Source organism: Conger conger, chromosome 7, assembly GCF_963514075.1.
Source record: "Conger conger chromosome 7, fConCon1.1, whole genome shotgun sequence".
NCBI classification, from domain to species: Eukaryota; Metazoa; Chordata; class Actinopteri; order Anguilliformes; family Congridae; genus Conger; species Conger conger.
In genome coordinates this window covers 47,797,232-47,820,571 of record NC_083766.1, presented here as the reverse complement: position 1 = coordinate 47,820,571, position 23,340 = coordinate 47,797,232, and the positions used below count along the sequence as shown (strand labels likewise).

The 23,340-nt window shown below is 44.6% G+C and overlaps 1 protein-coding gene across 11 annotated transcripts in view; it reads right to left on the bottom strand.

Moving 5' to 3' along the window:
- Window positions 1–2,747: 2,747 nt before the first annotated feature.
- The window catches only part of mtmr4 (myotubularin related protein 4), a 79,543-nt gene continuing 58,950 nt past the window's right edge, over window positions 2,748–23,340 (bottom strand). For 8 of the 11 annotated variants that reach the window (XM_061249789.1, XM_061249792.1, XM_061249791.1 and 5 more), the window contains 16 exons: window positions 22,366–22,395; window positions 20,155–20,237; window positions 18,192–18,358; window positions 17,746–17,842; window positions 16,042–16,155; window positions 15,507–15,691; window positions 12,880–13,008; window positions 11,744–11,855; window positions 10,035–10,230; window positions 9,185–9,370; window positions 8,707–8,877; window positions 8,000–8,154; window positions 6,407–7,700; window positions 5,457–5,594; window positions 5,228–5,316; window positions 2,748–4,760 (listed from right to left, as the gene is read on the bottom strand). In XM_061249789.1, the coding sequence (XP_061105773.1) occupies window positions 4,583–4,760; window positions 5,228–5,316; window positions 5,457–5,594; window positions 6,407–7,700; window positions 8,000–8,154; window positions 8,707–8,877; window positions 9,185–9,370; window positions 10,035–10,230; window positions 11,744–11,855; window positions 12,880–13,008; window positions 15,507–15,691; window positions 16,042–16,155; window positions 17,746–17,842; window positions 18,192–18,358; window positions 20,155–20,237; window positions 22,366–22,395 (3,324 nt within the window). In that variant the 3' untranslated portion in view covers window positions 2,748–4,582. The remainder of the gene's footprint in view (window positions 4,761–5,227; window positions 5,317–5,456; window positions 5,595–6,406; window positions 7,701–7,999; window positions 8,155–8,706; window positions 8,878–9,184; window positions 9,371–10,034; window positions 10,231–11,743; window positions 11,856–12,879; window positions 13,009–15,506; window positions 15,692–16,041; window positions 16,156–17,745; window positions 17,843–18,191; window positions 18,359–20,154; window positions 20,238–22,365; window positions 22,396–23,340) is intronic. The other 3 variants (XM_061249787.1, XM_061249788.1, XM_061249796.1) reach the window with 3 other exon arrangements.

The window sequence follows — 23,340 nt, the reverse complement described above, 5'->3', positions numbered from 1 at the left end:
CTATGTAACCCATCGGCACCGCATTGGAATGGGACGAGAGCCGACAGTTGGTATTGGTTGTGGCATTACCACCGAACTGGGGAGGGGTATGTGCTTATGTATCTTCACCAGGTTCACGTACATTGTGAGCGCACATGAGGCCATGCGGGGGAGGCGAGACGCCAGTGCACCTCATGATTCTATCTCGGGCACCAATGTCCCAGAAGACGCAAAGATGTGGACAACCGGACAGAAGGTAGCCCTCTCCCTATTTCCCTGGACAGGGGTGGGGAAGCTAATATTACGTTTAGAGACTCTGAATTACCGTTTAAGTGCACTTATAAATGAGACCAGCAACATAACTAGACACATACAGCAACAGTTGACTGCTTTACGGCTAATGACACTGCAAAATCGGATGGTGCTGGACCTGTTGACAGCGGCGCAGGGGGGAGTGTGTCATATCGTGGGAGCCTCGTGTTGCACTTACATACCAGCAAATGATGAGAAAGGCGGAGAAATAGATCAGGCTTTGCAGCGCTTGAAAGACCTGTCGGATGCACAACAAACTTGATGACTCCTGGTGGCAGTGGCTCATTTCTGGGGGATGGAAAGCAGCAATAACATCTGTACTGACCCTCATAGTAACAGGATTTGCAGTACTGTTCTTCTGTAGCTGCTGTGGGGTTCCCATAATTAAAGGATTGCTATCAAGAATGTTAAGTGCTAACCCGCAATTTCAGTTGTTTATGTTACAGCACTTCAATGAAGTAATCGCTCCATCTGACATGTCGGAGAGATCATACCAAGATGCGATAGGACCTGTTTCAACAATAAAGTACCTGTGAATGAAGCAAAATCGAGAGAAGTGGCATGTTAGCGGATAATCAATTAAAAAGAGAAGGGAAATGTTGTTGAAATTATATATTCATGTGATTATTTCATTATTAATTGCTTATCATATTATTAATTGCTTATCCTTTACTAATTTCTTATACTATTATTGGTTGCTTATGCTGGAATGATCCAGAGCATACACACTTATTAAAGTATCATAACTTGCTTTGTGCTACTCAATATTATTTTCTGTAACTGAGTGGAGATGTCTCTCCCTGTCTGTACCATGGGCCTGCAAGGCCACGGCCATTAACTGTGTCTTCTGGATTATCTTGTCTTGGTGCCTGAGAGCCTGCAGAACCAAAAACATAAGACCTCATGACGGAAGCTACCATGGGGATTATCTTCCTGGAAATAGGGAGTTAAAACAAGATGATAGATTTCTCAGACGTGCAGTTAATTGCACAGGCCCCTGCGTATACATCATGCTGGAATGTTTTGAGAACATGTATCTGCATAGACAGTACCTTGAAGGGGGAGATATGAATAAACAATCTATAGTAAGGAGAAGAGTGGTGGATTGTCTTTGAATATTGATTATTGGAAATATTAATGAATACTAATGAAGGGGCGTACATTTGTTGCGCTCTGTGCCTACATATATCCAGACAAAGGTCCTGGAACCTTTGTCCTTGTTTTTGCATGTAACTTGGACCCTATGCATAGTAAAGATTGAATTATTTTACTGTCTTTGTCTCTGAGTGTTTTCTTACAGAAATACATTAAAATTCCTACAACACAGGAATTGCACACCACCTTGCGGTCATACAGCTGCTGGTCCAGTTTCTAATCGATTGTTTACCACTGTACATAATCACTTATTCCCAGTGATGACATAAATTAGTCACTCTAATAATTCCACTTCACGTCAATTCCAGACAAACTTTGTGCAATCATTTCAGGGCTTTATTATTTTTGATAATTATATTCTTATCATTATAGCTTTTTAAAAAGCAATCACTTAAATAAATACTGTTAAATAACATACAAAATCATAAACATAAGTTTGTGGTTTTAGATCACTGACTAAATATGGAGACAGCAGAGAGATCAATTTACACAATGGAAAAGGTGAGACTGAAAATGTTTAATGTTTATCTGCAGTCCAATAGTATGCCGGCAAATGCTAATTTCTTGCAAAGGAATCATGCAAAAAAAAAAAAAAAAACATTTCCTGAGGGTGACTGGTCCATCTATGATTTGGTCCTCAATGTGAAAGCAATTGCTCCTTAACAACTTCAGTCTTTTAGAATGTTCCAGACAGCAGACTGCATAGTGAGTATGTCATTTAATGACCATTCCTGGAAAACAAAATGCAACAATAAACAGTTGCTTTACTAAATGAACACTACTACATTCTGTCACATTCATGCCAATTACAAAACCAGATTTTTCTCGTTCTAGTTCCTAGAAGGAACATTTAGCGGGTCGGAATATCCTTAAAGTTGGTGGACCAAGATCCATTTCCGGGGCTGGAACAAGGAAAAGTAAAGAAAGTAGAAAAATAAGTGACTGGAATGAGCCCACACTGTTCTTTATGAGCCTTTGAGGTGAAGCTGGACAGGATGCTAGCCCTTGTGCAAGTCTACATAAAGGTGAGCATGGACTGCCCTGCACTGTGCCACCAGCAGTGAAAGGACCACAGTCTAGTCAGGGGCTGCATCTCATAGGGTAGTCAGGGGACAACTATTGTCCACCCCACCAAGTCAGTTATGTAATTTCATTTTATGAGAAATTGATAATCTAAAGAACACTGCATGAAAGAAACACTGAAAGAAACCACCAGATATTGTGCAACACTGTCCAGTGCAGTGGAGATCTCACCCAACAAAAAGAAGGGAAACAAATTTCACAGACAAAAACACATGATATAGATATATAGATCTTTTTTATTTAACCCATGGGATATCACTTGTACAGTGCAATTCTTTACAACAAGTATTCACTAGGTGACAGTTTTAGCCACTAGTACAGCTTGGATTACTAGTTATATTACATTTCTGGGTTCTTTTTTGCCTTCATTAACACCACTGAAAGACATACCCAAAACATTAGGCAATAGAGAAGGCCTGCTAATTAATTCAGTTTTCACAGTTTATTTTTTGAAACTTTAATCTAATTTAAATTTCCCTGTCGAGCTTATGAAAAAACTTCCTTCTCGTTAAGCAGCTAGCTATTTGTACCGTTACCTTATGAAGCAGTTCCAATTAGTAACCTGGATGTAATCCATGAAAAAAGTAAAAAAAAGAAAAAAAGAAAAAATGAACAACAGAAAAGATGGCACTATTTTTCTTTTCTTTTTTTGAGGAACACCATCCAACAATACACATACCCTTTCAAGAGAACAGTGTGGGGGAATCACGACCAAAAAAAAGAATTTCAGTGTACTTTGTACGTTCTTATGGGGCTTCCAAGCCTTCATGTAATGTTTAAAAGATGTTTTGTTTTGAGAAAGGACTCCATACACAGGGACACAACTATCATGGGGAAAGACAATTACTGTACACTTACTTGTAATCTCTCCCAAACAGCATACTTTGAACATTCATGACTTACACTCATGTTTGTAGAACATACTGCTTTCGAATATGACTTTCCAGAAATGAAGACCTATCAGAAGTCGAATGTGCTGTGTGGTTAGGAACGAGGTTCCATCTCAAAACCAAAATAAAAAAAGATGGCTTGTTGGCTTACCTGAACGGTTTCAACTTATTTTTTTTTCTGACAGGTTGTTTAGTTCAGCTTTTTTTCTCCAAAAAAGACAGGTAAACTGATAAAAGGGCGTTGGCCCTTACTGCATTCCAAAACTGAGGAACATCACAACAATGCTATATTCAGGTTAGCGTTTGAAAGACACAGAACTGCATAAATGTGATATTTAAAATACACTGCAAGAACAGACAAGTACACAACCAATCTATGCACATGAACATAAACTGTATCAGCTTTCCAGTTTGCGTGTTGGTTCTTCCTCTAACTCTCCCCTCAATGAACATTACATTCTCTCTTGCTCTCTCCCACTTTCTCACTCTCTCGCTTTCACTCTTTCTCTCATTTCGAACATTACATTCCGGCAACAGTCGAGGCCCACAAGAAGATACAACAGCGTTCTTAGCAGATTTTGCTCTGCCCTTTGCCCTTTTGCTCTGCCTGGTTTGGTCTCCAATCCCCTCAAAATATACAAACAGCTTGTAGTGCACAAAATGAAAAATAAATTTCAAATACTGTAGCAGCATTTTAAATAGTGAGCCTCCAACGTACTAATCCAAGGCCTGGGAGTCCCAACAGTTCAGCAGATGAGATTGTCTGTCGGTGGTGTGTCACGGGATGCACAGTTCCAGGGTGCATAGGTTTGAAATGAGCACTGGACCGAGGGGGGGAGCCCTGCAGCACCCACTCACCAGCACAGCAGCAGGACGCTGAGGCCTAAACAGAAAACACAGTCCGAAAGGCTCTGCTTTGTTCGAGATCCAACCCCTCCAAACTCTGCGTCCTACTTTCCTTCCTCCCTCCCTTCCTCCGTCCATCCCTCTGTCTTTTCTCTCCCTTGACATCGCACTTAGGGCCCGCCGTAAGCTTTGGCTCCAAAACACAGTCCTCACCCGCAACCAAGACCAAAAAGGGGGTGGGGGAGCGCATTGGTGGTGAAGGGGCCTGGCTCATCGGTCGAAAGTGGCATCTCGAGAAGTGGCGGGGGACGGGGCTCTCAGCTGGAGGCGGTGGCAATGGGCTTCTTCAGCTGCTGGCTCCTGATCTCACGTGTCCTGGACTCGAGCAGCAGGTCATGGCAGGTGTTGCACACCAGCACGGGGTCGTAGAGCTGCTGGTCTGGGATGGGCAGCTTCAGGTGACAGCAGTCCTTACAGAACACATTGCCACAGTTTCTGAAGAAAGAATTAGGCCATCATGGTTATGAGCTTACTTCATCAGAACTACAAACTATAGCTCAGGGGTGCCAAATCCTGTTCAAGGAGATCTACAGTTCTGTACGTTTTCATTTCAACCCTAATTCTAACTAATGAAGAGTTTGACAAGATCGCAGCTGTTCAATGAGGCGTGCTTGATTAGGGTTGGAGTGAAAATCTTCAGGACCTTCTATATCTTCAGGAACAGGGTCGGGCAGTCCTGCTGTAGCGTAGGACTACTGTACATAGTGACTGCTCAGCCTGTGGGCGCTTTTAATCTGGAATATTCTCACTTACAATCACTTACAATCACTTACACTCACCGCTACGGATCCAAATTTATTGTACGACTACTATTACTACTATTGAGAAAAGCATGGATGTTTTTTTTGACGAGATGGGACTATTCAACCGATGTCAACGGACAACTGCCCTTGCAAACGCACCTGCAGTGATGGCGTCGCTTGGCTATCCAGAACTCACAGTCGCAGCTGAAGCAATGGGAGGCCATGTGATCGGGAACCCAACGAGTGACCTGCAACAGGAAGGGGGGGGGCGGGTGAGAGGAGGGGGGACACGGCGTCAAAATGGCAGTATATCCCTGTGCCAAATGCACACACATGCCGTTAGTCAGGGAGAAACGGCGGGTTAGAGAGGAAGGTAAAGAGGAGGGACCTGGAGGAGGCACTCAGGGACGCTGACCTCTGTGTCCTTCCGCTCCACCCGGTCCCAACTGCCCTCCGAGAAACGGTCTTCGCTGCGGTCCGACAGAGAGTCTTCCTCCTCGCTATCGTCCGACTCTCGCAGGCATGTCTGCAAGACCAGAAGTGGGGGGGGGGGGGTTTTACTTAGCTTTTCCATATCTCAAGGACATTTTAAGGAGAGATGCATAATATTTCAATATTTCCTTTCGACTTCAGTCAGCAATACTATTGTGAGGTCAGACCCATTTTTAAATCAGATTTATAGAAAGATATGGCACAGACATAAATTCTGAAGCAAATTATGACAAAATGCACACACTTCTCCAGTGACTGTGTCTTTTGTTAGTGAACTTAACAAATGAGCTATCCAATTTATTTGCATTCATATCAACAAGATGTGACAACAACCTAGTGAGTTAGCAATAAATATCACTCATCACTTGTATGCTTTTTTGTGTCCAATTTTCCTTTACATTTCAAGATGAGTGGAATACTTTTCAAGACTTGTCCTGTGACATGCCAGGATGAAGGCATTTTCAAGGGTTTCCAAGGAAAACCCTGGACAAAGGAATTATTAATGCAGGCACCACACAGTACTATGAAACACGAAGCGTAATAGGTGCAGCGTTTAATTTGACAGGTATGATGGCACCCAATGTTTCCCTGTTTATCTCATGATTCATGTGAAACTGTCAACTACCAAGGCATCCTGACCAACAATTGTGAAACAGCGGTGAGCAGATAATGATAATAATTCCTTGCCTTTATAGAGCACTTTCAGAGAAGCTCTTCTCAACCGCCACCAATGTGTAGCACCTGGTTGATGCAACAGCAGCCATTTTGAGGCAGAATGCTCACCACACATCAGCTACGGTGGAGATGAAGATTAAAGGGATGAGCGCAGCGGGGGGTGTTACTCACAATGTCGTCCTCGTAGTCCACGTCGGGCTCGGAGGGCGGAGTGCAGTACTGTTTGCTCTCCAGCCGCATCTGCAGCTGCCGCACCTGCCTGCGCAGCACCTCCACCTCCTGCTTGTACCCCGCCTCGATCTGCCGCAGGCGCTGCTGCACCGCGTCCGTGGGGACCGGCAGCCCGTCGTCGTCCAGGTAGGCGGGGGCTGGCGGGGGCGGCGGGGGGGTGGAGGAGGAAGAGGAGGAGGAGGGCGGGGCCGCCGTGAGCAGCCGGGACGAGCACAGGGCCGAGCTCCGGACGGCGGACAGCCAGCTAGCGTGGACGGGGCTGCAGGCGGGCCGGGCACCCTCTCGGCGGCAGCACTGCCCGCTGGGGGCCATGCCCTGGGCACGCAGCAGCCGGCCCGCTAGCCGCCGGCCCTGAGAGCCGGGCTGGAGGGCCCCGCAGGCCGACTGCACCAGGCCCTGCACGCTCTCCCAGTGTGAGCCCAGCAGGGTGAACTCGCTAAGCTGGCTCTGGCACACCAGCTTCCGCACCGTCCTGCCGCCGTCACGCTGGGCACGGCCTGCCCGTCCCTGCTCCTCCTCTTCCTCCACCTCTTCCTCCTCCACCTCCCGCTCTTCCTCTGCGGCCCCACGCGCTCCATTGGCGAGCGGTGGCTCGGATCTCAGCTCCTTCAACGTCTCCGTAGAGTCCTCGGCCAGGGGCGCGGGGGAGAGGTTTCTGAAGGTCAGGAGCTCCACGGCCGTGGGGGGTTCCGAGGGAAGGTCCCTGATGCACGCCGGAGGGCCGTTGCAGACGGTGAGGATGTGTGCATCGGCGCTGGGGGAGGGAGTGCAGTCAACAGTCCGGGACTCCATCTCTGGTCCCTGCAAAGGGAGCAGGAAGGTGTGGCCATTTTCCAGGGGCGGGGGTAGGGGAAGGACGGGGGCAGGGCCAGTCCCGTCCGGTTGGGAGGTGCAGTGCAGGGAGGGCAGAGGTTGGGTGGTCAGACAGCGCTCCTTTAAGGTGAGGCAGTTCTTGCCGATCAGATTCTCGCTGATCAGATCCTCCTCCTCAAGGTCTGTGGTAGGGGCCTGGATGAGAGGCTCCACTCCTGGACCCTGGTCGGATGCTTCAGGCTCTGTTGTAGCCTCCTCTGGGCTGCCTGCGGCAGCCCCTCCCACACCTGGCGCAGGTTCTAGAGCGGGCCGGTCCTCCTGGCAGTGCTTGTTGAGGTTGGGGTCACTGGAGGTGCGGGTTAAGGTCACCCCGTTCTCGCAGGCTGAGACTAGGTTGTCCATTGACCGCGTCTTGGGAAGCCTGCAGAAAAGTTTAATTCATAAATCATGCAAATGTATTTTTAGTATGGACTGCTTGCCTTTCCTTTTATTGCCACAAGGAGGTGCTCTTTACAAGAATGTTCATTCTATACTTTGACTTCAATCCTGAAACACATTAGGACTTGGACAATAAAGAACAAATGGTTTTCCATGTATTATTTTGAACAGACACATTTCAACTATGCCTTCTACATTTTGTTAAGCATTAGCCTTCCTCTTTAGCTGCCTGCTTTTCTGGACTGATGGGCATGGGTGCAGCCAATTGGCTTAGAGACTGACCTATCAAGCGAGCGGGAGGTGAGCTCCTCCCCCTGGGTGGAGGGGGACAAGTAGAGCTCCATGGAGTCATCGGCAGCAGTGCAGGGGGAGGAGGTGGGCAGGTAGACCGCTGTCCACAGCTGTAGGGCCCGTGTGTGGCACACCGGCTGCAGAACCTGAGTAAGAGAGGGGTTATAGAGCAACATGTCTCCCTCACTCCCGGGCTCCCTCACTCCTTCTGACCCTCTGACACGCACATAGACAGACATAACAGTAATAACTTCAAAGGGACCAGCACGAAATAAGACGCTAGATCTGACTAGGCTCAGAGAAATTGTCCCAATTTGTTTGATGACTTTAAAATCCTGTTACATTGAGCATGTCATACCAGTAAGGAACTGCATGATCTTCACACATGCGCACCCAATACCATGTAATTGATGGGACGGCATTTATAATACACCTTGGGTGCAGCCCACATTTTTTTTGTTTGTTTTTGACTCTGAGAAAGACATCAGTTGACATCAAAACGTCAGTCTCACAATAAACAGAGGGCATTTCTTTGAGCCTAGTTTGCTCTACCATCTCTTGATTAGGGCTTGTCCCTGTGAAGTTGTCCGGGTAAGGAGTCTTGTGTTTCTATCATTTCTATGCCCTCCCCCTGCATGCGTGCACTTTAGTCAAGTCTCCTGTCTGTTCTGGTACAGAACAGCGGTGGTGTTGGTTACCATGTCATGACTGGGGATGTACAGAAAGTTCTGGAAGTTCTTGTTGCCAGTGCGGAGCAGGGACCAGACAGAGCAGCTGCGCTTGTAGACGTTACGCGCTTCTCTCTCCTTGGCGTTGTTGCACAGGAAGGTGCCATACAGACAGGAGTAAGTATGCTGCACCAGTTTCACCTGCAACCACACAAATATAAACACAATTACACACAAAATAACAGCTTCTCTCATTTCCACAGTTCAGAATTTCAATATTCTTACATGCATACAATACATGCAGAGCTGTAGTTACTGGCCATTGAAAAGGCATAAGGTTGAGTGTCATATGGTACTGCCATATTTACTCTATTTTACAGCTGTTACACTTGAGACTGAAAGGATAAAGCAATACATAAACTGAGTGATCCATTCCAAAAGTAAAGTAGAAATAACTTAATGTATCCCGAAAACTGTAGATATTGAAGAGGGTCCAGGGGACACTGACCAGGAAGGCCTCATTGAACTCGAAGAGGCAGGGGAACTGTTTGAGGAGCTGGTGGACACAGTCCAGCCACTGCAGGAAGACGGGGCACTGCTCGCTGACGTCATCAGCGTTTTCCTGGTGACCGCAGCGGTCCCCAAACTTGTGCCCAAAATCCAGCCACTCCGTCTCCACCAGCACCTGAAAGCCCTGGAGAAACAGGCAGGGAAACACAGGTCACGTCTCCTGCCACAGGGTCATTACATTACAGTTCTTTTGCTGACGCATCTATCCAAAGTGACTTACAGTTAATGAACTAAGCAGGGGACAATCCCCAGGAAGCAATGTGGCAATGTGGGGTTAAGGGCCTTGCTCATGGGACAAACAGCTGCACTGATCTTATTGGGACCACACTGGGGCTTGAACCACCAACCTTCCAGGTCCAAGTCATGGACCTTAGCTACTAGGGTACATGCTGCCCCTAGTTTACCCCAACCTCAACTTTGTGTGTGCACTCGACAAACTAGAAATTCGTACAATATGGGAAAATAAGGAGGGTTCTAGATGGATGCATCTTAAAACATATTTTGTTTATTTATCCTTGTATTAACTAAAGTGAGAAATTTAAAACAATCCAGGTGTTTACCATGCTTATTGCATGCAACACAACGATGTTACATTATTACCATGTTGTATAGTCATTTTAAGCTTCACAAAAATACTGAATACTGATTAAGAAATGAGTAAGTATTTTCAACACACTTTTCCTTGAAAATACTTTTCTACACCCCGGTGACAAAATGGGTGTCTACTGAAGGTCTATTGCAGCTAATAAGCCAGTGTGGTCATCCAATAGAGACAGGGGATAGCTTACCTCCAGTGTCCTGTAATAGGGGTCCAGCAGGACCTTGGCCAGGGCCACTATCTGAGGGGTGCGGTCCCAGCCGTCGGAGCAGTGCACCAGCACGGGCCGACCCTCCCTCTCCACAGCTGAACACACCAGAGTGGCTGCCTTCAGCATGACTGACAGGTGCTGCAGCCAACGGGTGCTTTCCAGGGCAGACAGCCAGCTAAGTGGAAACAGATCAGCACAGAGGCAATTGCATTAATACCTAATGTAAGCAATGGTACATTTAAACAAGCTTCAAAATGATCTGTAATGTTCCATATTCGTACTATAATCTGATTTGAAATTTAATTCTTAGTACTCTAACCTAGGTGTTTCACCAAATCTTGTTTAATGAAGGTATACTGCAGCAAACAGTCTTACCACCTGTCTATGCGTCTGATCCCAACAAGGTTTTCCTGGTAAAATACAGGGTAAAATCCTATATGCACTGAGAAGATTAAAACCTTGTAGCTGGTTCCAAAGGCCAGAATTTACACTTTGCAAGATAACCTGGAGCAATTTCATGCATTCCAACACCTGTGCTAAACAAAATCAGGCAGATGAAACACCCTGTAAATGCTTAAATTTTTCCTTAAGTGCATTTTTATTAGCGATAAGGAGAGAATAAATCCACCCTCCATCCAGCAGCTGTTCTGCTACTTTGCTCCGCCACAGTCCCACCCTCATTCCATCTTGGTAAGATCAATTTAACCACCTGTTGTAGTCTTTAAAAAAGTCTTAAAAACAACTTCATACCAACAAGGGTTTGGTCTGGTCAACAATGCAAAAACAGAAAAATAATCAAATAAATCAGAAAAGGTTTTGGAATTTGATTGTTTGGAAGTGCAGTCAAGAAAATGTAATTAATCGTGAAAAAATTTTATCCTTAATGATTTCTTCATAACGGTTTTAAATCAAGGTTTGGCTACTCAATACTGGAAGACACGTGTTTAATACTTTCCCAACTGGGAAAGCAAACGGAATAGACAGTATATTCAGCCCCATAATGTTTGGGACAGAGAGATTTCTTTCCTGGTTTGGCTGTTGTGGATTGTTTGATTAGAAATCTAACAATATGTCCAGAGCCAAATGAAGAAAACGGTGTTTTTGTCCCAAAGATTATGGTCGCTCTATATGCTGTAGATAAAAAGGGACAACTTTTTGAGATGAGGAACAATGACGGACACCCCCATTTCTTTTTAATTTTAATTTTTAATTTTTTACTTTTGTGTTTTGTTCTTCATTGTTGCAATGAAGAAGGGGTTCATCTGTGCACTACAACACCCAGCAGCCCCTGCTCTGGCAGTTAAGAATACCACATTTCCCATGTAAAGGAGATACCAATATTGTCAACTGACATATGAGCACGGTTAATCCATGTAGACCAGGGGTGCACAACACCTGGAGGGTCGTTCTGCGTGCTGGTTTTTGTTCCAACCAATTAGTTCTGAAACCTCTATAGATTACACTGGTTCACTCCTGTTTTGGATGACAGTGAAATCTTTAGGATACACCTGCAGACTGTAACTGTAGCTGGTGCTTATACAAATGACCAAGATGCAGTACGATTGAGCTAATTAAACAATTAAGAGCAGAAGTTGAAATGGTTGGGCCCTTGCTGTGCACCCCTGACATTTTTCAGGAGTCTAACATAGGACCATACATATTTCCCCATCCTGGGCAGCTGTACTTACTTCCCAGGGTCGGGGATCTGGCTGCAGACAGCCCGCAGGGACTGGAAGCTGTTTCTGATGGAGTGGATGTTGGCCATGCCCATGAACATCACCTCGCAGTTGGGGTAGTATTCTGCAGAGACACACCAAGAGTCAACAACACACTGTGTGACAACACCACACATTTCAGCCGGTGACCATCAGGGGTGATCCTCTGATGAGCCCACTGCTGGTGGGGCTTAGGGGGATTTGGGGGGGCAGACCCTGACCCCCAATCTAACCCTCATTTTTGCATTGAGTCAGCTGTTCTTCTGCCTCCTGTTCTATGAAAGTAGCAGTAAATGGCAGACAAGGCATGTGTCAGTACCAACAGGTAAAGTCTGTTCTATTAAAGACAAGCTGAAACTTGCCGAAATCAAAATTCTTCAAAACCATACCAACAAATGTATAAAATGGTAATACTTGTGCATATTTGCGTATTCGTCTAACAGATGAGACATTAAACCAAGGTCCTAACTCACTATGGTCATTAAAGATCACATGTCACTCAGCTCTTTCAACATGCCACCTAATCATCCTCAGATTCAAAAGGTAAAAACATTGTTCTCTCCCTCTCCACCACAGCATTCTGGTTCAAAATTGCAGCCGTGCACCACTCAGGTGGGTGCTACACATTGGTGGTGGTTGAGGTGAGGTTTCCCATCATCACTGCAGGCGCTTTAAGTGTCTAGAAAAGCGCTAGATAAAATATAATGATCTGTCTATCTACCTCTCCATCTGAAAGTTTTTTTTCCATCCGCTTCCTGAAAAACAAGATTTTACGCCATTGTGTACTAGTGGCTGTGTATGGCGATCAGCTCGAATGCTCATTTGACGCCCCCATCCTCATATGTTGTCAGTGAAATCGACTGCCCGCCCTTCAAAAATTCCCCCAAAATATCTGTTTCACTCATATATACATCACATTGCGGAAGCTTGCTTCTAAGCTGCTTCAACTTCCGTTTCAGTTTGCCTTAAAGTGAATGGGGGGCGGAGGCGAGTTCGACCCTCAATATGTGTGATGGTCTTGGTAGGCTATATTGGACATGTGAGGGGTTGAATGTGATGAGCAGAGGGGCAGGGGTGTGTGGGTGAGGGCATGGCGGTCTGGCACTCACCTTCACACTCGCAGCCGCCCCCCTTGGCACGGTTGGCCACTGCGGCGGTGTAGGAGCGGGCATCGAGGATGAGGAGCTTCTGTGGTGAGCCGTTGGCCTCAGGGCTCGGGCATACGGTCAAAGACGAGTCTGTTGGGGGGGGGGGGGGGGGGGGGGGGCAGGGAGGAGAGCCTAGTGTTAGCAGCGAGGTCGATAATGCTGCGCTGAGCGTGCTCCTCTCGAGATGATCAATGAGGCTTCCTCTGCATGATGTCATCACACGTTGGCCTGTCACATGCCGGCCACCATTTCACAGAGCCAACTGAGGGACCACAAGCTCAGCTTCACGTTTCAAATGAACATTACATTATAGTCAGTCCTGGGCAAAATACGTCTTTGTTTTGAATTCAAATACTTTTCTGTGCTTGATTGAGCTTACCTGGTATATGGCTGTTACAGTGTAGAAAAGTATTTGGAGCCAAAACAATTATGTATTTTACCCAGGTCTGATTACACGCACATATCCAGAGGGATTTACAGGAGTGGACTACAAAAGGCTATTTATGAGCCTACACAGTGCCATTACTGACCCACTCAAGAGCTCCATTGTCTTCATACCAAAAAACAAAAAAATAAACAAAAAGAAAACTGCATAGTACTTTCAGGAAACCGTCTGTAAATGCACACTCATGGGCACACTTACTGTGAAAAAATATCCAGTTTTTAGTTGGAGCACGAGGAGCTACAGCAACCCAAATGCAGTTAAACAGTCAGAGGAACGCTCGAGAACCCAACCCTGCGGCCTCGTTCCCATTCATTTCAATGTCACTCGCGCAGAGATCGAGTGACTTGCACCCACAAGCTGACATTCTTGGCCACAAACACAAAAACAGAGCGGCAAAACAACAAAACAAAAGCCAGAAAAATAGAAAAAAACCACACTCTCTCTGCCAGGCATTCAACACACAATGAGATTCTGTTTGGGAGTAATTCCTCCTCTGTCCCAGTGCATGTGTCAATCTGCGGTGTGTAATTGACATGGCGCTTTTCCCAAGGGGGGTTATTTTTAGGAAACGTCTCCACGGCCACGGTTGTTTCGGCTCATTGTGCCCGGGACTTTAATTGGGTCGGTCGCCTGTTGGGCAGGTGAATATATGAGCTCATTACCTGCTCGCAGGGCGACTGCCATCGTCTTTCACCAGAGACGGCCTGAACAAAAGCCGAGGCGACGGAACAAAAGCACTTTGATGTGACATTTCACATCCCGGCAGTTTTTCAAAAGATGAAACCGTGGCTTGGGACTTTTGGTCTAATCTTACATGTACAGAATTTTCCCTATGTGCCATCTCAGGTTGTGCTGTGCATTTGTCATTTAAAGTGGGGGAAAAAAACCGAATTGGAGCAAATTTGAGTCACTTTGCCCGAATGTGAAAAGGGTAACCCTGACGATGGACACCAGCCCTCCCCGGGTTATGCTCCAGTCAGTAACACAGCCGAGAACGGTGCAGGATACAGCACGGGCATAGCCAGGGTCACGTTCCGCCCTGGCAAAACCTAGCCAATGTTTATTTAAAGGTACAATAGGTAATTTCGGACTTCTAACGGTCAAGAGAGGAACTGCAGCGACAAACACGCTCAAACCACAACACTGTTTATCCCACCCCTTCTCTGTGAACACATTGACATTGAAACGTCATTGGCCAATGGTCTTGTGACAATGTTTTAACACATTGTACCTTTAAATGAAAACGGTGGCTCGTTGAACATCCTGCTGCAAACCGTGGCCGGACTGACTCACATTAGTACAGTTCGCTACTATGGTGTCTGAGAAGGCCATTCTGTACGCTCCCTGGGCTTTAAAGCATAGGCCTACGCCATTATTGATTCAGGCTGCACTCCTGACACACCCACCAAACGGGAGCAAACATGCACACTGTTGGGAGGAAACATCGCTCAACCCTGAAACCGTAGCAAAACATTTTCCGATTTCATGTGCCATTGTTCTCTGCTCCACAGGTCACTTTACCAAAAACAAAATGCTTTCAAACTCATTAGATGCTGCTTCATCCCCCAGCAAGCTCCCTTTCTTCCCAAACATAAACCAAGCCCCCTTTATTCCTAATGATTTTCCAAACAGTTTTTTGGTAAGCCTATTTTTTGGTCAATGTCTTTTTATTTATTTATTTATTTTTATTTTTTATTAGAATTTCTCTGCCTCATAATGACTTCCTTTTCAATTTCATTTGTATAGCGCTTTTTACAATGCAAGATTGTTACAAAGCAGCTTTACAAAGAGCCCACGCCTGAAACCCCCTCAGAGCAAGCCTAGGGTGACAGTGGCAAGGAAAATCTCCCTGACAGGAAGAAACCTTGAGCAAAATCAAGCTCAGAGGGGGAGCCCATCTGCTACTGGTCGGCAACGGGCAAACAGTAGTATTACATATAGTATATGTAATATATAAATGAATTAAATTAATACATTAAATCATGAATTATACAAATAATAAATGATGCAAAAATAATAATTATGCAAATAATAATAAGCTTCCTTGACTTTCATGTTGACAAACGTCAAATGCCAGTGCGATCTCAGCACGGTCAGCTCGAAGACGCGTGATGCGGTTTACTGCCAGGAGACGCAGGCTCACCGAAGTCGCTGTCGGAGTTATCCGCGCCCTCCCCACGGGGCCTGCAGATGGAGCGTGTGCCCGGGTCAAGCAGGCAGGCCTTGGCGATGGAGGTCACCAGGTACTCATCCTCCTTGTTCCTCCAGCCCCACCAGCTGATCTCTGGCTGGCTGCAGCGTGCGATCACCGCCCCATTGCGCTGGTGCCTGAAGCGTCACAACACAATCGCAACAGGTGTGCGGTTAATGCGGTGAGTGCGTTACGGGACAGAAAGTGGACTTAACAACAAAGCAGCTTTAAGGCCCAAGAATCAAGAATGATAACTATGAATATGGAGTTTTCAAAAAACTCAAAACTCAAGAGGATGGTGGACTCCACATCACAACTATAATGTCAACGACAATGACAAACTATATTGTTGGGATCACTTTCAGTAAGATATATATATATATATATTTTTTTTTTTTTTTTACTGGATTTTTGCTTAAATTAAAAAAACGAAAAAAGTGTGTGCACACCATGTGTCTGTGTGTTCGTATGTGTTAAATGGGCCCACCTGTACACCACAACAGGAATCCTCTTCCAGGACCTGAAGGAACCAACACTCTCCAGCTCTTTGTCAGTGATCCACACTGGGACCAGTAGTTTCTGTGGGTAGCTGGAGCACAGCCTATCATAGAAGAGAGACAAGGAGGCTCAGAGTAAAACCAATGATCCAAAACCAATTATGCAGAAATATCGTCACTGTACACAACCACCCTGAAATGATACCCCAGACTCTGAATAGCATTCTATTCATAATTAGGTGTATATTAATATAATCTTTCATCTTTATCTTGAATAACTTGCATGCAGCCTTATTTCTTGGGGTTTCTGATATCATGTCAGTTTCGCTAAGGAATGACTGAAGGATATTTGAGATATTTAACAGCTATACAATATTTTTTTTCATTTACTACAAGTGCATTTTCTAGCTTTAGACCACAGACCTCCAGTGCCACTGTAAATTCAAATACTTTCTGTGCTCGATTGGGCTCACCTGGTACAAATAAGCTAAATGAAGGTGGGGTTTGCACTTTTTGAGACACCAGCCAAGCTTGAGTTGTTACAGTGTAGAAAAGTATTTGACGCCAAAACAATTATGTATTTTACCCAGGTCTGATTACAGTCACTTAGCAGACGCACATATCCAGAGGGATTTACAGGAGTGGAGAACTTTCGACAGGACTACAAAAGGCTATTTGTGAGGGTACAGTGTCATTACTGACACACTCAAGAGCTCCATTTTCATCATAGAAAAAAGAAGAAGAAAACTTTCAGGAAATCATCTGTAAATACACTTCATCTGTAAAAATATACTTTAGAATAGTTTTTTAGTTGGAGCCACTGCCACTGTAAAACAAGCATCAGAAACTACTCTAAATCTCAAATAAAATCTCAAATAAAACCCTCTTCCACACACAATATACTGCCAGTCAAAAACATACTAAAATATAAACCTTATAAACAAAACATAAAAAGAGAACTATACCAAACGCTACCTTAAGGTAAATGGCGATTTAAAACAACAATTGCCACAAAAATAAAGAAGGGTTACAATTGAACAAAAGGTAAACTGTGAAACGTTACATTACTGTGACTGTAGGTCTGTGCAGTAGTGGTTATGTATGTGACCACACAGATACATGTATGCTCATGCCTATGAGGGAAAAGTGTATGAATGTGTACTTGCAGGTGTGTGTGTGTGTGTGTGCGTGTGTAAAGCAGGAAGAGACTGAGTAGGATGTAGAGGAAGTGGTGTTTGTAATTCCAGGAGTGAAGCTACTGCGTTTGTTGTGGTGTGGAGATATGGACAGGTCCGTCACCAGGCAGCTGCGGAAATGGCGTTAAGTTACTCTTGGGCCTCATTAACACCCAGCTCAAGCGACAGGCTTTTAACAATGGTGACTCAAGGTGGGCAGACAGCTGTGGTGCTTCTGAGCATTTCAAACAGAAAGGAATACGCTCATCTCCTTAAAAATAGTTACATTTGCCCAAAAATGTAATGGTTCAACTTGAGTTCTCTGTTACAGTCTCAGTTGGTGATGCGTTTCATCATTTGTATGAAAGTGCCAGCCAAAAAAGAACAGTCTTCAAAGGTGCTTTGAAAAAACGAGTCACTGCTCTTCTTAGCAGACATCCAACTGTAGTCAGAAAAGTACAATTTGTCAGTTTGCCGCGAGAGAGGTGAGCAGATTAGACACAGTGCTGTATGACATACCTGTAGTTGCTGTTGATGTCAGACACTCTCCAGGCATTCTGCATGTCAAAGCCCATTCTCAGTACCTCCATCTCCAGCCTCTGTCTCACATGGTCACCTGACGAGAGAAACCAGATGAGGGAGGAAACGTGCACACAAAACACAAACACACACAAATGCACAGACTAACACACACGAACACACACAAATGCACACACTAACACACATGAACACACACGAACACACACGAACACACACGAAAACACACGAAAACACACAAAAATGCATGCACAGGCGCACACACACACACACACACACACACACACACACACACACACACACACACACACACACACACACACACACACACACACACACACACACACACACACACACACACACACACACACACACACACACACGTAAGCGCTGAAATGAGGTCCACACGCTGCAGAAGGGGGACGCACCTGGACGGCACAGGTGCACGTGCTGGTCCTCATCGTCAGCGCTTCCGCCCAGGCACCAGGCGTGGTAGGCCAGGGCAAAGAGGTCCTCCAGCCGGGTGGGGTAGGCAATTGCTCTGTTCAGCCTCTTCAGCCACTCCTCGCACTGCTTGAAGGTGGAGAAGTGGCACCTGATACAGGACACGAACACAAAGGAGCGATTATTCAAAGACTCTGAACCGGACTGCTACAAGTGTATAACCTTGACGATAATGGTTCATTATCATTAATTTTCAATCAATTATGACTAAAATACAATATATTTAGTTTCAGGTTTTCAGTACAAAAGTACAGAATAGCCTGCTTGGAGTGAGTGTTTATCAGCAATAGCACACTCATGATGTCTTTTCAGGGGTGATGTTAAGTGCACAGAGGAGAGAGCATACATATGTTTTGGGGTAAAAAGTTTGTTATGTCTGCCTTCTCAGAAACAAACAAGATGGACCCTGTGAAAACCCACACGTTTTACCCGGCCCAAACCAGGCAGCAACAACAGAACCTGCTTTCAGCAGAAGTAGGTCACATAATTTCCCTATGCGCTTTTAAAAATCTCCAGCCTGCCTTTCTGCGAACCCCCTTCAGCCAAAATGTAGCAGTGGCTGTGTGGGATTACACCTCATCAGAGAATTGGGGAGAAATAGGATAAATGACATGTGCTAATGTTAAATGCACAAAATCTTAATCTAGCTATAATCTGTATGATGTTAAGGCCTCAAAAAAGCTGAATACTCAGGACTGGCACTGAAGCACTGCAGTTCAGCTGTGCTGTCAATATTAAGGTATAGGACATTAGCCACAGACTCTCTTGTCCAGGGCAGTTTTGATAATTTCATATTCATCTCGTATCATACTTTGCATGAGTACCAAAGAAGCGATTCCCCTAGGATTATCATTTTATTTTAAAAGGCTGTTTAGCACTTTCCACATCTACTAGAAATAACTGAATAAAGTTAATAGTTGTAATCTTTTATTTATTTATTCATTTTATTTTATTTATTAAATCAGCTATAAGTACACGCCCTTTAGCCCTGTGCAACACTGGCTATTGACATTACATTTAGATGCTTTTATCCAAAGTGACGTACAGTAAGCACATACTGAAAAAACGTATATTTTAGTATGCACTGATTACTAACATGAGCGTTGTTCTGCTGTGTTGCAGTCGTTAGAAGGCATTAAAGGTAACACATAAAACAGAGTGAAGCTGAATCCTGTGGATACTAAATGTCTTCACAATGCTGCTTCAATGTGGCTTCAATGTTAAAACATTGATAAAACATTGCAAAAGAAGCTCTCAGGTAATATGAAGCCAACGATTTTAAAGGAGAAATATCAGCTACTTTTCTGCTTTAGTCTAGCCGTATGAGAGGCCGGGAAGTGACAACGCATACGTAGTTAGTGAGTCTGCTGTTCCTCTCGGAAAAAAGCCAGAAAAAACATTCAATTTTGCATGTGCAATGGTGAACAACCGATAAAAATAAATAGATTTTAATTTATCTGCGTTAATGCTATATTTTGCCAAAATAAACCTTCCATTGAATACCTAAGAATATAGGCCAGGGGCAGTTAATTACAGAGTTAACATCCCCCACCTGGTTCCTCGATCTAAAGTGGTCATTGTATTTACAGTGAAAACAAAAACTGGCACACCCTGTGGCTCTCCAGGACCAGGGTTGGCCACCCCTGATCTAGGCTATCCAAAGACTCTTGTGAACCCAATCAGGACTCAAAAAATACGGATCAACAGCTCATCGTAAGATACTTTCCCATAGGGACCCATTGTAAAAACAGCACTACGGTCTGCATAAGCCTATTTAAGCGTGGAGCAGTTTAGCTTCTAATTTAGTTAGACCTCTCTCTAGTGTTGCTCTCTGACGAAGGCTAGTGCAGTGGACCGGGCTGCGGTGGGCGGGGCCTCAGTGCTCACCTGACCACTTTGGAGTCCTTGCAGACGATGTGCAGCTGGAACATGCCCCTGCTCTCCACGCTCTCGATCAGCCGGAGGGGGACCTGACCAGGGAAAGGAGAGGATAAGGATGAGGCGGGTCTTCTGCGCCCAGCTCAAACACAAGTGCTCCCCCATCACATGACAGGGTGCAGCCAATGAAAATGGTTTACAGCAGAGGTCACCAACCCTGTTAATGAAGATCTACCATCCTGAAGGTTTTCACTTCAACCCTAATTTGGCACACCTGATTCTACTAATTAGCAGCTCAATGAGATCTGAAGCTGTTAAATGAGGTGCTCTTTGTTAGGGTTGGAGTGAAAACCTATAGGACAGTAGATCTCCAGCAACAGGGTTGGTGACCACTGGTTTACAGACAGTGTCATAAGATTTGTTTTTTGTTTTTTTAGAAAGTAATGTGAGAATGTTGTTCACAGTTGTCTCTGTTTGAACAACAGTGTTGTGTTGAAGGCCAGGTGTTCTGGTAGTAAACCTTGCCATGCAGGGACCCTTTATAATGCAAACGATTACATGTAAAAGTTTGTTTCATCAAACAGGATCATGCAAATTACCTGTGTATTACTATTCAAGGGTTACGAGGGCCTCAAACATGAACAATATCATTTTAGTATAGAGAAAGAGTAGAAGTAAAACTTCAAGAGGAAACCGTGACATATGGCAACAAAGCACTCCTGATGTACTGAAAGCACAGATCATCATAAATCATAAACTAATCAGACAAACTCATAAAAAGCAAGGTAAATGAATATGAACTTAAAGTTGTTGCTTCATTTATAATACCTTGGATTAATTTGCCTAGTTGAGAAGGACATGAGGGCAGCATTGTAGTGATGTGGTGAGAATGACACAGCACTGCTAAACACATTACAGTACACCACTCGGTGCTGAATGTTCTGCTAACGGCTCTCCCAGAGAGGAGCAATGCAATGTGGGTGTGTGAGTGTGTGGGAGTGTGTGAGAGAGAGAGTGTGTGCGTTTGTGTAAATGTCTGAGCATGTATGTGTGAGCATGTGTGTGTGTATGTACGTGTGCGTACATGTGAGAGGGTGTGCATGAGAGAGTGTGCGTGTGTGTACACTGTACATTCATGAATGTGCTGGGGGTGGTTGTATCCAGCACACCAAAGGAAGTCGTGCATAAGATTATGACTCAGTAGCACAACATAATCTGCAGAATCTGCACTCTTCTGCACGCCAAGTCAGCCACGAGGCGCTTTTCCCTTTTCCTGTTCAAATTCAGCTCGGGTCGTGTGGAGGTGGAGTTGCTATGGTAACGGCAGTATTGTCAATCTTCAGTGTAGCTCGTGCTCAATTGTCTGGCTTTTGCGTGACTGAAATCATAGCGGCAAAATCAAAGCCACCATTTGACTGTCGCCTGAATTATAGGGTTTCTCGTCAGCAGAAACATTGATACACAGGAATATAAACCACAACTTCTCGTTTTTTATATCTGCTATACAAACTCACCTGTAATTTATGCAGCCATATCAAGAGGCACTCGTAAATTAGCCCCTGTGGCAAACATTAGCAACTGCAGGGTACTGCAGCAGCTATAAAAAGTAAAGCAGCCAATCTAAATAGTGTTCCTTGTAATACCTGGGCACTGAGACATGGCTACCCCTAGTAAAACAGACTTTTACAATGATCAAGCTTTGGATTTTCACTGTGATTACACAGCTAGTTGCTTCATATGACACTGTTGTAATACTACACTCTGAAACTAAGTGGTTATATTCCGCAATGAAGTTGCCCTAAAACAGGTTGACCATAATAGGCACATTCACAAATCCCCACACAACCATGGAGTCATGTGACTGAGTCACAAAAAATGAGTTTGAGGTCAGACTACAGTGGTCACTCAAAAGTTCTATTCAGAAAATGTAGAGCAGGAAAGAACAGAGCAATGATCTGTGTTGTTAATTTTTTTCCATAGCACTCCAGTGTCACGCAAACATTGACCCTATACGTGTGACTTGTGGATGAGGGGTGACGCAATGTGGTTCAATTCGCTGTTTCAGAATGCGATGAGAGAAAGGGAACCATGTCACCTGACTGAGTTAAAGTTCCTGCTTCATGCTAACGCTTCAGCGAATCCGTGTCTTAAACAAGGTGCCACACGTGAGACGGGGAGGGGGAGAGGGGGGTGGAGGAGACCGGGTAACAGAGTACTCACTGAAATCTCATCGTCCACACCTGGGTAGGTCTACAACACAATGACACAGGGGCACAAGGGAGAGGAGACAGAAGAGGAAATGGAGAAAAGATTAAACTAAAAACCAAAAGAACGGTTAAATGAGAGAGAAAACCAAAGCAGAAACTGAAAAGCAGGAGGACAAACTTAAGCAGACAGAAGGGATAAGAACAATGACTATAACCAGGAAATAAATGAACGGACATCATGGCTAAAGAAAAAACACTTAATAAAAAGTGGAAATGGGGTAAAGGACAGGGAGAAATGGCTCTGCATTCCAATATCTCCTCCATTCTGGCTCAAACTGCAACATATTTTGCGCTTTCTTCCCAAACGAAGATCTCAAGGTGACAAATGTTCCTACACCTCTATAAATGAGGAGAAATAGTTTGAAGGGAACAAAAACACTGCCTGATTTCAATGTATTTCAAGAGATCAGCCAAGGACAGCAAGCAGAAAGCTTTTTCCAAGCCCCCTACCTACATGGCAAGCAGGAGAGAGACTTACTGAGTGAGGTGATTATTCTACATTTGTCCAACACCCCACCCCCACCCCAACCCCAAATAGGCAACATTGATGGCATAAGGAAACATTGTGAGATGCATTTCTCCAGGAAAGAAACAGGCATTTTGATGGTACAGTTTGCTCACGGTGGTTATTTTAACATTTTTAACATTTTTCCCTTCTGATGTGGCAGGTGTTTGGTGATTAAATACGTAGCTGAAATAGCAAGGAAAAGCCAAATGATGTACTGGCACCTTACACAGCTATTCTGCATCTAATGCTGAGCATTTAATAAAATAACGGAATAAATAATAACAACTAGGACAGAACAAAGTAAAAAGGCTGATTATTGTATTATGTGGCACAAGTTTACAGTGTCACTTCCAAGACCTGGTTACTCAGTGTTATATTTATAAAACCAAAACTTGAATTAAATTTTATGTTTTTTGTTTT